The 16,818-nt window shown below is 38.4% G+C and overlaps 1 protein-coding gene across 1 annotated transcript; it reads left to right on the forward strand.

Annotated features, from left to right (window-relative positions):
* The first annotated feature begins 114 nt into the window (after positions 1–114).
* LOC123866028 (elongation of very long chain fatty acids protein 4-like) lies at positions 115–16,372 on the forward strand. Its single transcript, XM_045907333.1, has 7 exons — positions 115–239; positions 8,542–8,641; positions 9,286–9,554; positions 10,159–10,330; positions 12,174–12,301; positions 13,624–13,773; positions 16,016–16,372. Exons 2-7 carry the CDS (start codon positions 8,563–8,565, stop codon positions 16,097–16,099), a joined length of 882 nt encoding a protein of 293 aa, XP_045763289.1. The 5' UTR covers positions 115–239; positions 8,542–8,562; the 3' UTR covers positions 16,100–16,372.
* Positions 16,373–16,818: the final 446 nt, after the last annotated feature.

Consider the following 16,818-nt stretch of genomic DNA (forward strand, 5'->3'; position numbering starts at 1 on the left):
CGGAACCCGAACCATAATAGGTATGGATCTTTCCCCGTTTGTCACTTATTTAATTTTCTCAAAACTTGTTCTTTCGCACTTAGCTGCGTTTTACTTTTGCAACGGAAGAACTATTGATGGTGCGCCGGCGCATACAAGCCTTTCAGTAGGTGGACCAAGCTTGCGCGCGCAAGCCGCGTTAGTGTGTGATTTTGTAATTGTGTGTGTTATGTTACGTCTATGAAAATAAGGACTTTTAGGTAAGTTGCCTTATTTTTATAATTTACCTTTTTGCCCAACATGCGTGGCAATGCAACTCGCGCGTCACCTGTTGTACGTTGATGGTACTAAATATGCCAGAAACCTTCACGCAAGTGCCAACAACAAATGTTCAAAATTTTAACTCAATCTGATTTTTTCCATTACTTCTGCTATAAGACCTACACCTACCTGCCAAATTCATGATTCTAGGTCAACGGGAAGTACCCTATAGGTTTTCTTGACAGACACGACAGACGGACAGACAACGAAATGATCGTAGGGTTCCTGATCCTAGGGTTCCTTTTTCCTTTTGAGGTACGGAACCCTAATCCGAATAGATCCCTACGAAAATTGTGATGAGCTATCTGTGCGAAGCTGGGGGCGGGTCGCTAGTATTGTTATATACACTCAGTTAATAAAAATAATTGGTAGGTATATCCATACTTCCATACTCTAATATTTTAAATGCGAAAGTGTGTCTGTCTGTCTGTCTCTCTGTCTGTCTGTTACCTTTTCACGGCCCAACAGTTTAACCGATTCTGACGAAATTTGGTACAGAGTTAGCTAATATCCCGGGGACGGACACAGGCTTTTTATCCCGGAAAATCAAAGAGTTCCCACGGGATTCCTAAAAAACCGTCCGCTTAAACGATTTGTATTAAATTTGGTACCGAGGTAGCTTGCGTCCCTGTAATTGACATAGGCATTTTATCCCGGAAAATCAAACAGTTCCCAAGGGATCTTTAAAAACCTAAATTCAAGCGGACAAAGTCGCGGGCATCCTCTAGTACTTAATAATATAATTATAGTTTTATTTTAGTTTTTGCATTGTGTAATGCTGGAGCCTGGAGCATATACCTAAGTTAGTAATTAATATAATATCTCTACCTATTACTTAGCTACTTATTATAAAGTATAGTAGGTAATTAGTATGTAGATAGATATTTATTGGTTATTATATTCAGGGTGACAACTAGGAAGCGAACTAGGTAGAAATTATTTTAATGATAGTCAGAAGTTGATTTCAAACTACGGAATATAATATAATATATAAATATCGCTCACCCTACTTTTAAATGTCACTGTTCACACTTAAATGTAATATTATTACATCTAACAATGTGAACAGTGACATTTAAAAGTAGGGTGAGCGATATTTATATATTATATTATATTTCCGTAGTTTGAAGACAACTTAATAGTGTTGTACTTGCTAACATAAAATAGGTGAGAAACGTAAAGATAAAAAATAATCGTCACGTTTCGGGTACGGAACCCTAAAAACCAGCCAAGTGCGAGTCGGACTCGCGCACCGAGGGTTCCGTACTCGGGTATTTTTTTCAACATTTTGCACAATAAATCAAAAACTATCACACTAATATTATAAAGGCGAAAGTTTGTATGTGTGTGTGTGTGTGTGTGTGTGTGTATGTTTGTTACTCCTTCACGCAAAAACTACTTGACGGGTTTGGCTGAAATTAGGAATGGAGATAGATAATATCCTGGATTAGCACATAGGCTACTTTTTATCCCGAAAAATCAAAGAGTCCCCCGGGATTTGGAAAAACCTAAATCCACGCGGGCGAAGTCGCGGGCATCGGCTAGTAATGCATAAAAATAAATAAAAATCTGTTTTAGAATGTACAGGTAAAGCCCTTTCGTATGATACCCCACTTGGCATAGTTATCTTACTTTGAAAATTTAAACATTTTTTTTACATGTTGTAACCACAAATTCACGGTTTTATTCCTTCACTTGTGCTATAAGACCTACCTACCTGTCAAATTTTATGATTCTAGGTCAACGGGAAGTACCCTACAGGTTTTCTTGACAGACAGACAGACAATAAAGTGATCCCATAAGGGTTCCGTTTTTCCTTTTAAGGTACGGAACCCCTAAAAATCTGGATAAAAATTAACTCGTCTAAAAAGAATACGCCTAAAATACATATAAAAAGAAAAGTTCTGAATCTGAACATGCATGTACATGCAAAATGCAGCTTAATATTACTTGAAGAAACTTAGCTTTAAGTCTCGAATCGCGAATGGGAGCGGATTTGCTAAGACTCTCAAGATAAGTGGGGAACACTGTAACAAATCCTCTCCATTCATGGACCAGCGACGCTCTCTCCTCACAAAGGAAACTGTATCATAAAGAATGAAGGCCCGAGGCTTTGTTGTGCCCAGCGTAAAGATACATGACCGGCAATTAGTCACTTGTCTCGATTAGGAATTGCGATGCGGATTTTTTCTCTTTAGAAAGAAAAATAACTTAACTAAGCTACCTACAAGGAGCTATTTTAATAATTTCAAACAAGTCAAAATAGGGCTCTATATCTTTAGAGACAAGTGTAAATTAAAAATTTTCAACACCCCCGACAAATCATTTTCAAATAAATAATTATGTATATCTAGGCAACGTCCATCTTGACAGCTTGACATTTTCAATTGACACTTGAATATTATCAACCTAAGGGTTATCTAACCTTCTTTTCTACAAGAAAACTAGAAAATAGCTGATAACTTTTAAACAGCTCAACCAATTTTTTTGGATTATAGCTAAGAACACTCTCGATCAAGCCACCTTTCAAACAAAAAAAACTAAATTAAAATCGGTTCATTCGTTTAGGCGCTACGATGCCACAGACAGATACACAGATACACAGATACACAGATACACAGATACACAGATACACAGACACACAGATACACAGATACACACGTCAAACTTATAACACCCCTCTTTTTGGGTCGGGGGTTAAAAAAAAGGAATTCTTATAGGATCACTTCTTGTCTGCCCGTCAAAGGAATTGAAACCTATAGGGTAGGTACTTCCCGTTGACCTAGAATCATGAAATTGGCATCTGTCAATGTCTTAGAGCACTAGTAACGAGTAAAATCCAAAAACCGCGAATTCACATAAAACTTAAACCCGACTGCGATCGTCTTAATAAACGCTGAAATAAAATTGTTTTTCTCTCGCTTGGTATATTTTAATGTCGTTGCACATTTATATTCCTGACCTTAGAATTTTCTCCTCTTTTATTTGACATCCCACTCGATACAATAGCAAAAAATTTTTTTTAAAGACCTCCACTTTTTTTGATGTAACATCCGTTACGTCAATTTTTTTCGTATAAAATATACTGCTAAAATCATCACCCTTCCTTTTGGCTTTGCCGCAGTCGGGTAAAAAAGTGGTCGAGTGGCGCTTGTGGCCACCTCGCGCACGAGCTATCCCTAATTGGCGGGTAAAAGTTGAACACTGCGGCGGCCATAGTGGCTGTTTTCGTCAGATGTTTTCTGCGAGTACAATTATTGTGACATAGACATTAGTTTCTAGAATGTATCTACAAAATTTCATAGAGTTTGATTGGTTAGTACTCAAATGAGAGCCAAATCACTTACCTACGTTTGAGAGCATTATGAATAAATTGCATTCCCTGAACAGCGAGATAGACGAGGCTGAAAGATCGTCTTTTGTTTTCCCTTGTTCAAGCTACCTCCCATAACATCCTGATTAAATCACAGAACAATAATATTATAATAATCCCATTTGAACAGAACCAGCAGAACAACCATACAATTAAGACTGACTAAGTATTCACCAGGAGTTGAAGTGAATAATAATGCAACGGACTTAATGAATTCAGCTATAATCTGAAAATAGACTTTAAGACCTAGAAATAGAGTGTAGTTTTCAATAAATTTGTTAAGTTCTGAAACATTATTGTAATAGTCAGAGGTATCGGTTTCATTTTGCTGATATAGATGTAACTCAGATACATAGATCTACATAATCCAAATTATTGCATTGAATATCGAGTATCGGCTTTTGTAGATCTAAAGCATTAATTATCACAGGCTTGCGTACTGCTTTATTTATCAAATTACACTCGCTTGTAATGTAGTAAGTATTGCTGAAGCTATATTCGCGGCAGGTTGAGATGGCAATCGAGGTGGGGACGCCCCGCACAGCCCCCGCGTTAACCCGGTGCGGGATAGCGCGAGTAACGTGCGGGTGTGCGGGGAGTCCCCCTACCTCATACCCCGATTGGCACTTCGACCTGTCACGTACTTACTATACGTTAATCTGCTGTATGGAGTTGTTATTTTCAGGCGTACCAATTCCCAGGGTAGGTATTTCTATTTACAAAAGTCAAGAGCTTCCGACACGTTCAAGCGGTTTGACGTCAAGCACGTAGATTTTTTTGCTTGATCAATCTACTTGGTGCGAGCTTGATGCTCCCGTCAAGCAGCTTGATAAACAAACGGCACATTTCTCATGTATCGAACACTGTCCGAACGTCACATCAAGTAAAAAATGCCAATAACCATTTGTCTTACCTCGTAGTTTTAGTGATTTAGTATTTAACAAACCCGCATTGTATAGCGTGCTAATCTCCGGTCAATGCCCCACCTACGACGCGGCATTGACTTCGAGTGACCTATTTACGTAGTCTTCGTTGACCTCAGCGTCAGTCAGATGTTTTATTTGTGAACTTTTAAAAATACAGGACTTTTTAATTTTTTTTTCGTAGTTTTTATGGTATCTTATCAGTAATCATCGGTAGGTACAAAGTATCACCTGTCTTCGTATTTGTTAGCGTTCTGGATACACTCTGTATAGCGAAGTTAAGTAGCTACCTGCCCTAGAACCTCAAACCATCACACTATCACACTTCACACTAATATTATGAAGGAGAAAGTTTGTATGTGCGTGTGTGTGTGTGTGTGTTTGTGTGTGTGTATGTTTGTTACTCCTTCACGCAAAAACTACTGGACGGATTGGGCTGAAATTTAGAATGGAGATAGGTAATTTATACCCTGGATTAGCAAATAGGCTATTTTTTATCCCGGAAAATCACAGAGTTCCCTCGGGAATTTTAAAAAACCTACATCCACGCGAACGAATTCGCGGGTATCAGCTAGTAATGTATATTATACAAATTACAATGACGTGTTTGAACTATAAACTACTTCCACCATCCTAATTAAAGAAGTCGCATAAAATGTACTGGAGAGGTCGACAGGTTGTAAAATCGAACTTACAACTTAGGACCAAAGTAACTATTACTTTTAACGACACATGCTTTCTCCGTCTCTCGTACCTTTAAGCGTATTTTTCTTTCATTCACTTTCACTCGTCAATCATTTATCTGTAACAAAGACTGTCCGTTTTGTTAGTCAACTGCCTCAATGGCATTGTTGATTCATTGTACTGAATTCCTTACATGGAGAGAAGACTTTAGTAAGCTTAGTTCCTTACCCGACTATGGGAAGAAAACTAACGGTAATGTGTTTCACAAAGTTAAGTAGGTATGTAGATGTCACACATAGCATCACCCCAGTGACCTCTATGTATGTGCTAGATGAAATCATTCTGTACAAAATTGTGTTATATAAAGCTGACAAAAATGGTTATTAGGTATGTTATAAAAAAACCGGCCAAGTGCGAGTCAGACTCGCGCACTGAGGGTTCCGTACTCGGGTATTTTTTCTAACATTTTGCTCGATAAATCAAAATCTATCAGGCATAAAAATAAATAAAAACTTGTTTCATAATATGCAGGTAAAGCCCTTTCATAATATGATACCCCACTTGGTATAGCTATCTTACTTTGAAAATTGAAACATATTTTAATTTTTTTTCACAAATTCGCGGTTTTCAGATTTATTCCTGTACTTGTACTACCTACCTACCTGCCAAATTTCATGATTCTAGGTCAACGGGAAGTACCCTATAGGATTCTTGACAGACAGACAGACAGACAACTAAGTGATCCTTTAATAGTCCGGGTGTCACCAATCCTGAAAGCTCCGTGATCACGGATTCTAATATTTTTAATGAAAAATAAAAGTAAACGTTTAGACGAACAAGATTTGCTTGGTCGGCGTGGATTTGATTGGCCGGAAATATTTTAATTAAATTATTTATTATTAAGTTTCCATAATTTTTTTCCGTCATCACGGATTTCGATCAATCATATAGAATTTTGTGTGTAACATTATGTTCAACAAAAAAAAATCCGGCCGACCACGCCGACCAATGATTTTTAGCCGAAACGGTCACGCATGCCTATTTGAATGGTGTGATAAGGGGTAGAATTTATCCATTATCACGGAAACCTTTTTTTTTTTAATTCACGCGTTTTAATGTCACATTTATAATTATCTTGGTATGCGTGCTTACAAACTGCCGAAAGTATCGCGCATACCAAATTGGTGGCTCCCCGCCTATAAGGATTCCGTTTTTCCTTTTGAGGTACGGGACCATAAAAATGAGTCGCAGCCCGCAATTTTTTTTTTGTTTGGAATGGACTCTTCTCTTCTCTTTTTTTTCTCTGGAATTCACCTGGTGTCTGTAATTTGGGGTTCTTGTTTGTTAAAAAATTTATGATAAACAGGTTACCAACTGTTAGACGGATTTGTTGATAGTGTAGACACGTCCTAACCCTCTCTGACAGTTTTCGAGGTGTCTATGCTTTGGGCAACTCGATGCGTCTGGTGACGTATAATAATGTCAATCCTTCTAAAATAATTGAGTTAAGTTAATTATAAGTATACAGAAGAAAGGAGAAGCTAGTGTTGGATAAACTAAACATTCTCTTGTAGTTTTAGTGATATAGTACTTTTCTAACAAGTATTGTATAGCGTGCAAAGTTTGGGTCAATGCCCCTCCGCGGAATTGACTGCGAGTGTCTTATTTACGAAACGTTCGTTGACGAGAACTAACGTCAGTCAGATGTTTAATTTGCAATATATTGTAAGCTTTATAAAAATACAGGAAAAAATCTAGTTTTTGTAATGGTAAATTATAATCAGTACTATCACCTGTCATCATTTTTGCTAGCGTTTTCGTTACACCCTATATTAAATCGTTTAACCTGCGTTTATCTTTAACAGTCAGAAGTGGGATTCGAATCAATAGATTTTTGCTATTGTCAGCGAATAAAAAGCTGGCAAATTTTGGTTAGGTAGTTCAAAGTTCAAACACAACACAATTTTATAATGAGTAAAGGTCATGACATTACCAAAATAAATTTCAGTGACCGAAAGCAAAGACCATTTGAAAACCTATTCATAAATTAGAAAGCGTTTGCGAGACCTGCCACAATGAATGTCGAGTCACAGGAGAAAACGGCTTATATAATTGTGGACTGTAATATTATTACTTGATTGACTATCCAGTACTTTAACAGGGCTCTCTCCGTCACTTACTCCATACAATCGTAGTTCCAATTTCATTTGAATATTAAGCAGCCAAAGTCTAGAAACTAAGAAACTAAGAGTCATTCTAGAAACTAATATCCGTGCGTGTGGTGTTTTAGATTTTTATAAAAATATGTAGTTTTAAAATTACAAGGGCTCAAAGATTTGTATGTGAATTTTTAAGACCGCGTAACTTTGAAACCGAATATATTAACGGAAATCTGGAAAACCACAGGCATAGATATTAGTTCCCGGAACGTTTCTGCAAAATTCCATTGAGTATGATTGGTTAGTATTCCAATGAGAGACGAACTACGATTGTATGGAGCGAGTGACGGAGAGACCCCTCTTAAGGGTCTATGGAAAATATCTGCGTTTATTTATATTATTTCAACTGAAGGAGATCCTAGGTAGGAGATATTTTGTTTAATTAAGAGCTTTATAGGTTGCTTTGTTCGTATCTTTCATTTCGTCGAAATGTACCTATAGTACGCGACAGGTCGTGATGGCAATCGGAGTGGTGACACCCCGCACACCCCTCTCGCTATCTCGATGCGGGATAATGCGGGTGACGTACGAGGGTGCGAGGCGTCCCCCCGCCTCATACCCCGATTGCCATCTCGACCTGTCGCGCACTATACTTGTAAAAGTAACTAATATTTTGATATACTTCAGTAATATAATTAGCAAAAGGTAATTAAGTATTGTTTTCAAAGAGCAATCTTCGTGGATCTTCTGGCGCTTAACGAATTCTGTGAAAATTTCAAGCTTTAATTTAGCAAAATTTAATTTAGTTACCCATAATACAGTATACTGAGAATACTAAGCCTGTTACTTACTTATAATAAAACTGCATTTTAGAACTTTCTCTCCTTTTTAACCGACTTCGAAAAAAGGAGGAGGTTCTCAATTCGTCGGAATCTTTTTTGTTAAGGTTCCGCACCCGAAGTGTGCCAACGGAACCCTATAACTAAGCCTCCTCTATCCATCTGTCTGTCTTTCTGTAAGCGGGTTCTATCTCGTGAACCGTAATATATAGAGTTCAAATTACAAACAACACTTTTATGAACAAAAACTTTTTTCGTTTCAGATCATATGAAATTCAACCAATATGGCGAAAATCGTGAACTCGACGCAGAGTGTCCTGAAAGGCACGTACGACTACTATTTATGGACCTTATCACTCTCAGGTAAGATATACTCCATACCTGTATACACCCAGAACCATAGAGAAAATGATGATGTAATGACTACCTTACTGGCGTAGTGCTGCTGTTTTGTAAGCCGAAGGTCCCGGATTGTTCCCCTCACCGATTTTCAAAAATTCCACTTGAGTGAAGCCAGGCCAAGTCAGCTATTAATTATATTATTCCCGCTATAAAAAGCCAGCCAAGTGCGAGTCAGACTCGCGCACCAAGGGTTCCGTACTAGGGTATTTTTCCGACATTTTCCACGATAAATCAAAATCATTTAGGTAGGTACCTATGCATAAAAATAAATAAAAATCTGTTTTAGAATGTACAGGTAAAGTACTAATCTTACTTTGAAAGTAGAAAATACTAATTATTTGTTCGTGACCACATTTGAATTTTTTACTACAAATGTTACCACATTAGATGTTACCACTAATTCACGATTTTCAGATTTCCCCCTTACTTATATTGTGTGCTATAAGACACCAAATGCCTTTGCCTGCCAAATTTCATGATTCTAGGTCAACGGTACTCTTTAGGTTTCTTGACACGACAGATGGACAGATGGACAGACAGACAGGGTTCCTTTTTTCCTTTTGAAGTACGGAACCCTATGCAGTTAATATTATTTCTTATTGCAGATAAAAGGACTGAAGGATGGCCGCTCGTGGACTCCCCCATACCCACAGTCATCTACACACTAATATACCTATTCATCGTCTGGATCGGGCCCAAGGTCATGAAAAACAGACGTCCCTTCAAGCTTACTTGGCTTCTAGTCCCTTATAACTTGGCGATGGCCGCATTAAATGGCTATATAGCTGTCAGACTACTAACAGCGTCGTTCAGGCTGAGATATAGCTATATATGTGAGCCTTGCCGGCAAAAGTACGATCCTGATGAATTGCAAGTAAGTAGCTGTCTACTCATTCCTTAAGGGTAAATAAATAAATAAATAAATAAATAAATAAATAAATAAATAAATAAAGGGTACAATTTAAATGCTTACCAAAATAATTTTTAGACCCTAAGACTAAGCACGAAGTAAAATATGTTAACTTCAAATAAAATATACCCACTCTATACGGGGGTGCCAAAAGAACAACGTTTAAAGTTCCAAAATAATTATACACTCATCAGAATAATTGTACATTCGGTATTTATTTTTAAGCCACTGAAGATTTTTTTACGAAAATTTATTTTAATATCACTCAGTGAAGCAGCAATGTACAAACAACCAATGTCGTGGTTTTTTTTAAATGAACGCTGTAATTTTGGGGATAAAATGTTGCCTATGTCAGTTTCCGGAATGCAAGCTACCTCTGTGTACCCATATAAATCGGTTAAACGGCCCATCCTTTTAGAATCCCGTGGGAACTCTTCGATTTTCCGGGATAAAAGTAGCATAAATGTCCTTCCTCGGGATGCAAACTAACTCTGTACCAAATGATGGATGGAAAGGATTTATATAGAAAGTATGAAAATATGGATTAAACTCGCATTTTTTGTTCTAGATAGCAAACGCGGTATGGTGGTACTACTTCTCGAAGCTTCTAGAGTTCTGCGACACATTCTTCTTCATCCTAAGAAAGAAGGACGAACAGCTGACCTTCCTCCATGTCTACCACCATTCCACGATGTTCGGTTTCTGGTGGATTGGAATCAAATGGGTGCCTAGTGGATCTAGTGAGTAAAACACAATCCAATACCAGTAACCATTTGCCTTATACATGTCGTTTTAGTGATGTAGTATTTTTCAACCCCGCTATATTTTGGTATAGCGTGCAAAAAATTCGATTTAATTTATATAATATTATTTCGATATACTTATTTATATATGAGTTCAATACGGCTGCAGAGTGCAGATCTTGCCTTGAAACGGGCCAGTTTTTAAGAGGTTAGTTCTAGTATCGACTAGTTTGTGAGTTATAGTCGATACTAGAACTAACTTCTTAAACTGGCCCCTTTCAAGTAAAGAATTTTATATAAACCTGTGAGGATGATACTGCCATTGCCACAATTAAAGTGACATAAGCCTACGTTGTCGTATTAGTTTACAAATTGCGAAAACCCAAGTAAAATTTGTATTTCGCGGGCAGACCCGTCGCTTGAGAACGAATTTTTTGAAACACTTCGCCGAGGCAAGCCAGCTAAAATTGAAAATATTTTGCTGCTTAAAACAAAAGCTCCTAAGATATTGCATTATTTGAACACTCGCAAAAAAATAAATTAATTTAAAAGGAAAGTTGAATTAAGGCACCATTTAAATTGAGTAATTTATCTGGATTTTTGGATCTATGCTGATTATTTCGTGAAAAATTGGATGGATCTGAATAAATTTTCCACGGAACACCAATCTTATTTAATTTTGTGTTGGGGCCTTTAAGCCTTAGAACACTTTATTAAAACCAGTCAAGTGTGAGTCAAACTCGCACAAAATATCTAACTAACTAATACAACGTATTATTCGCGACAGGTCGAGATGGCAATCGGGATATGAGTCGTGCAGGGGGGACGCCCAGCACAGCCATGCTGTCATAGTTTGTTGCACGAGTTCGTATCGAGCACGTTTATCGACTTCGTAGTGGCTTGTAGTTTTATATATTGAATAATATGACTTGAGTTGTCTGTCCGTCACGTGTAAAAATAAAAAATAATAAAATAACCAATGATCATTCTCAAACACGTGAACAAGCCTGAAAAAATTAGTTTTTTTTCTCTCTCATTTAAAGAGCTGGGTCACTAGTTTGACCATGTAGCTCTGGTAGGTCCATTCTATCTTATTCTAATACTTCTACTACAATCTACATACTATTAACAATTACTTGCTTCTAAGACTTATATTTCTACGGGCCATCCTGTACAAATATTTTGCTGCATGGCTGCATCGGACGTTGGGTTTGTCAAAATAATATTTACGTGTCCCAACGTCCAACAGAAAAATAATTGATATAAGTATACTGGATAGGTACCTATGTGTTTTACACTGGAATATCGAAAAGAATTCTCTGTCGAAAATAAAATCTGATTCAAAAATTAGTAGGATTTCACAATTCAAATCAAGTTTTTATAGCGATATTAGTGTAACTTTATTTGATTTTGATTGTGATGAATAAATAAAACATTACCAAATAGTACCCAAAAAACTATCGATATCGATTACCCGGTGTGTGATTGTCACCTCACTAGAAAATTGCCATTTCGACTTGTCGTAAACAATAATTTAGCCGCAATTAGTTCGAGTTACGTGTCATATTTTGCTGACGGAGTGCTGCTGTTGGCCTGCCTGGTTTGCTGCGCACGTGATTTTACCTAAGTATGTCATGGGTCAGATACGTACCTCGTTTCTAAGTACTAAGCGTAAATCGAACGGGCGGGTCACCTGATGTTAAGTGATTACCGCCGCCAATGAACATTTGCAGCACCAGAGGAACTGTCGATGCGTTAAGGGCCTTTCAGGAATGTGTTGGTCAACCCCTTGGATAAACCCATGTATTTTTGTATTGAAAATTTTGAAACTTGTTTTCAGCCTTCCTTCCTGCGATGGTCAATAGTGCCATCCACGTACTGATGTATACGTACTACGGCCTCTCGGTCTTCGGTCCTTTAGTCACCAAATACCTGTGGTGGAAGAAATACCTTACCATCTTGCAATTGGTAAGTTCACTTATACATACTTCGATACTAACATTATGTGAAAGTGTGTCTGTCTGTTACCTAATTAATACCTATTCATAGCTCAATCATTGAACTGATCTCGACGAAATAAGATGTTATGTTAGCTTGTATAGCTACCCTACAAAACGAACTCGCGATATTTATTATCCCCGTGAAATAAAGAGTTTCCTCGTGATTTATTCGGCTACATTGACAGCCAACAACGCGACGTTCAACGGCGTTTCCCGTTAAATTAAACGTAGATGTAACCACAATCAACGTACAACGACATTTGCAATGCCGTTTGGCGTTAGACGATTATAACCCCAATTCAAAGGTATTTTTAAACTTTCCTCTTCTTAAGAAAATTGGAAAATAGTTCCGCACGTCTGATCATAGTAACTTTTATTAAACACAATATATTTTTTATTATCATTAACTAGATGTTGCCTGCGACTTCGGCCACGTGGATTTAGGGTTTTAAGAACCCCATGGGAACTCTTTGCTTTTCCGGGACGAAAATTGCCTATGTCAATTTTTGGGATGCAAGCTACTTCTGTTCCTTTCATATAAATCGGTTTTAAACGGATCGGCCTGGGAACTGTTTGGTTTTTGGGATAAAAAGTAGCCTATGTCTGTCCCCGTGATGTGAGCTAATTCTATACCTCATAAAAATCGATTAACCTGTTCGGCCGTGAAAAGGTTGCAGACCGACAGACAGACACACTTTCGTATTTATAATATTAGTATGGATGAATCTATAAGTAAATATTAAACGACTAGCTAATGCCCGCGACTTCGTTCGCGTGGATGTAGTTTTTTAAAAATCCCGTAGGAACTCTTTGATTTTCCGGGATAAAAGTAGCCTATGTGCTAATCCAGAGTATAATCTATCTCCACTCTAAATTTCAGCCCAATCCGTCCAGTAGTTTTAGCGTGAAGGAGTAACAAACATACATACACACACACACACACACACACACACACACACACACACAAACACACACACACACATACACACACACACACACAAACTTTCGCCTTTATAATATTAGTGTGATGTGATTTAGTAGCCTCTAATGAGTTCGAAGAACCCCCCCTCGCCTGTTGTCCCCGGTGGATGGACAACAGGCGAGTTGCAGGGAGCCGCTGGATTCAGGCGGCACAAGACGGTGGTGTGTGGAAGTCTTTACAAGAGACCTGCGTCCAGCTGTGGACGTCCATCAGTTGTTGTTTATAATGATGAATGAGTTCGTGCTTTTATCGAAAAGTATGATTGTCAAAATGTTTAGCTCTTCATGAAAACTTGTTTCCTCTTCTAGATCCAGTTCACGTGTGCCCTAGTCCTCGGCATCAACGGCATCAGGACTGGCTGCGAGTTTCCTCTCTGGATGCACTACATGCTCATCATTTACATGATCTCCTTCATAGTACTCTTTGGCAACTTCTATATGAATGCATACCTTGCGAAGGTAAGTTACACTTTTATAAGTAACCAACAATTTAGTGATGGTCAAGTTATTGCAAAAGACCAACGCATACAGACAGAGCGGAGTTGAGCCGAGTCTATTTGATAATAACTTGACTTTTTACTCGTAATTTTTACTATCGGGACCATATAAAGATCTGCACCTGTACATAGTCGAAATTTCACGGACTTGTACGAATCGATTCGCTTTCTCGTTTCTCATACGCACTGCTAGAATATGGAATGCTATTCGTTTTTTTCATTTTTCTCGCTAATTACAATATTGAGACCTTCAAAGAACAGCTAAAAGGCACTTTTTAGGCAAGCGCGCTCCACCGTAACAAGGGCACGCCTATTTAGTTAAAAATACGGTTGCAATAGGTACACATAAGAAAACACGGAGGACGTGCGGCCCATTTGGGTGGCACTCCGACCGTCCGATGTCAAAGTTAATAAAACTCAGTTGTTATCAAGAAAGACGCCGTTCCTCGTTTTCAATCCACTCTGTCGGTGTGCGTTGCGCCGTCAAAAACGCCTACTTATCTAATATTAGTTCTAAATTAAATAATTAGTATATATTATAGAAGAGATGAGTCAGGCTTTAATTTAAATTTTACGAATAACTTTTCGAACATAACACAATTGCATTCTGCAAGGCGAGTACAAAATTTGATTAGTAGGTAGGTATGAGTAGATATATATGTAACCGAGACCGAGATTTGAAGCGGACCACAAACAAGAATGAATGTAAAGTAGGTCAAATCACTTTAGTAGATGTAGTACAATTGTTGATTTTGGTACTAGAGATATTATTTTCATTTCATTTTCTGGTGTGGACGGACTCACAGGGATTCCAATATGATTACTGGTTATGTAATTGAAACTGTAATCATCGAGCTGTATGCTATTCTGTGATAGTCTAGTAATTAAGACGTCCGCCTAATATTCAGGTCAGGGGTTCGATTCTAGGTACGCACCCCTAATTTTTCGGAATTGTGCGTTTTAATCAATTATAAAATATCGTGAAGAAACCTGTACGCCTGAGAGTTGTGAAGTGTGTGAAGTCTGCTGCAACCACTTGGCAAGCGTGGCGGACTATGGCCTAAACCTTTCTCATTCTGAGAGGAGATCCGTGCTTAATATGGTCCGGCGAGTGGAAAAGATGAGACTTAACGAAAAAAAAGCTAAACATTCTTGATGATACGTTAGATGCAGCAAACGATCATATTTTATCATTTAATAAGTATAGTTCGCGACCTCATAGCCTCTCCGCTAACCCGCTGTGGGATAGCGCGGGTGACGTGCGGGTGTACAGGGCATACCCCACCCCAATTGCCATCTCGACCTGTCGCGTGCTCGCTGATTATTATGCTCTGTCCGAGATTCCGAGATTTGATCATACACTGTAATAACACAGGTAATAACTTGTAATGAGTGGTCAGTTACGTTCCGTTTTACGTAACCCGAGTTCCGAGTGAAAGCTGCCACGTAACAGGCTCGAAGCATGCCTCGTTACATCATTGCGTTTTACTTTCGAGCTGACATCCGGAGAGTAGGTAATAAAATACCCATCTCGAGTTGACACGGTCACTAAACCTGTATGGCTACTTTTATCAGTAAAAGGGCGTATTTGCATAATTTATTATTTTGGTGCCTCGAGGAAATCAATTTTGTGCCTTACTAGGCTTTAAGAATCCATTAAAAGTATGCTCATAAACAGCGGTGGTGGCCTGGAGGGTAAATACTGCAGCCTATTTTTCGGAATTTCGGGATTCAATGGTTGGCCAGGGCATTACGTTACGTATGGTTAACACCTAGTCAACCGGTCAAGTTTGCAGGCTTACAGTAGCGTCTAGTAAACTTGACGGTATAAGGCTATCAGTGTGCATTATGTCATGTAGATTTTACCGTGCATGGCTCACAGTTGTCAAGCTGCAAACTTGACGGTAAACTTGATCGTGTATGGCCAGCAGAATGCATGCATTACGAAATTAGATGTTTACACGTGCAATTGATGATGAAATTAATGTCGTGAAATTAATTACGTGCCACTAATTTCGTAATGTAAATTCCACTAAGTTTGGTTTACACCTTTTGGTGAGATGAAAAATCTCATACTAACCACACTGTTCTTATCTCATCACTTCGATAAGAAAAATATGGGAAATCTAACTCAAATACCGAAACACCATAAATCTTTGTGTAGATTACTCGTAAGTAATAAAACAATATTTTTTTTCTTACAGGGAAGCAAATGCATGGAAGTAAGATATGGCCAATGTTTGGACGACGAGGAGACGATCCAAAGAAGAAAACTGAAAGACAATTGATACAACTCTTCATAAAAGCTTCGACACATAAAATGCGCGACAGCAGCGCGGCGCGACGGCAACGTGTCCAACGAGGCTCCTAGAAGTTGTAGGAAGTTTTGTATTTAGTAAAACGTATAACGCACGCTAATGCTAATCTGTAACTGCTTTAAAGAAACTATAAGGGCCGGCGCACATATGGCGGAGCGCAGCGCAGAGCATGCCCGCGGTTTTCTAATCGCGTGAATTTGTACCAGATAATGCGCGAGCACGCGCGGGACTGCGCGCGGATGCGCGAGTATCCGCACGGATGCACAATTATTTCAATGAGGATAATGTCGATAATATTTTGACCGTGAAAAATGCTCTGCGCTGCGCTCCGCCATAATATGTGCCCCGGCCCTTAGTATAAAAAAAAAGCGTTAATCATTCGATTTCACTTACACAGTGTGTCTGTGTATAGTGTGAGTGAGACGGTATGATTAGCGCTACTTCATTTCGATTCGTTTCTTTACATTATACACATGTAAGCGCGCGTTCAGTGTGACGTACTGCCGAGCAGTTGTCGTCATACTTTGTGTAAGTAAATTAGACGACGATCCAACAATCTGGCTTCTAGAAATTAATAATTACTTGATGTATTACGATACGATACGATTTTTTGTAGAGTTGTGAACTCTGGGGAATGGAAAGTAGCACATTGCCATAGAGATGAATACGGTTTTTAGACCGAACCAACC

Source organism: Maniola jurtina, chromosome 6 (assembly GCF_905333055.1).
Source record: "Maniola jurtina chromosome 6, ilManJurt1.1, whole genome shotgun sequence".
Taxonomy (NCBI): domain Eukaryota; kingdom Metazoa; phylum Arthropoda; class Insecta; order Lepidoptera; family Nymphalidae; genus Maniola; species Maniola jurtina.

What these genes read in the sequence shown, in the direction of transcription:
- LOC123866028 (XM_045907333.1), top strand. Translation starts at nt 8,563, where the DNA reads ATGGCGAAAATCGTGAACTCGACGCAGAGTGTCCTGAAAGGCACGTAC. An exon ending in ATGGACCTTATCACTCTCAG is followed by an intron (nt 8,642 to 9,285) that starts GTAAGATATACT and finishes TTCTTATTGCAG; the next exon opens with ATAAAAGGACTGAAGGATGG. An exon ending in ACCTTACCATCTTGCAATTG is followed by an intron (nt 12,302 to 13,623) that starts GTAAGTTCACTT and finishes TTCCTCTTCTAG; the next exon opens with ATCCAGTTCACGTGTGCCCT.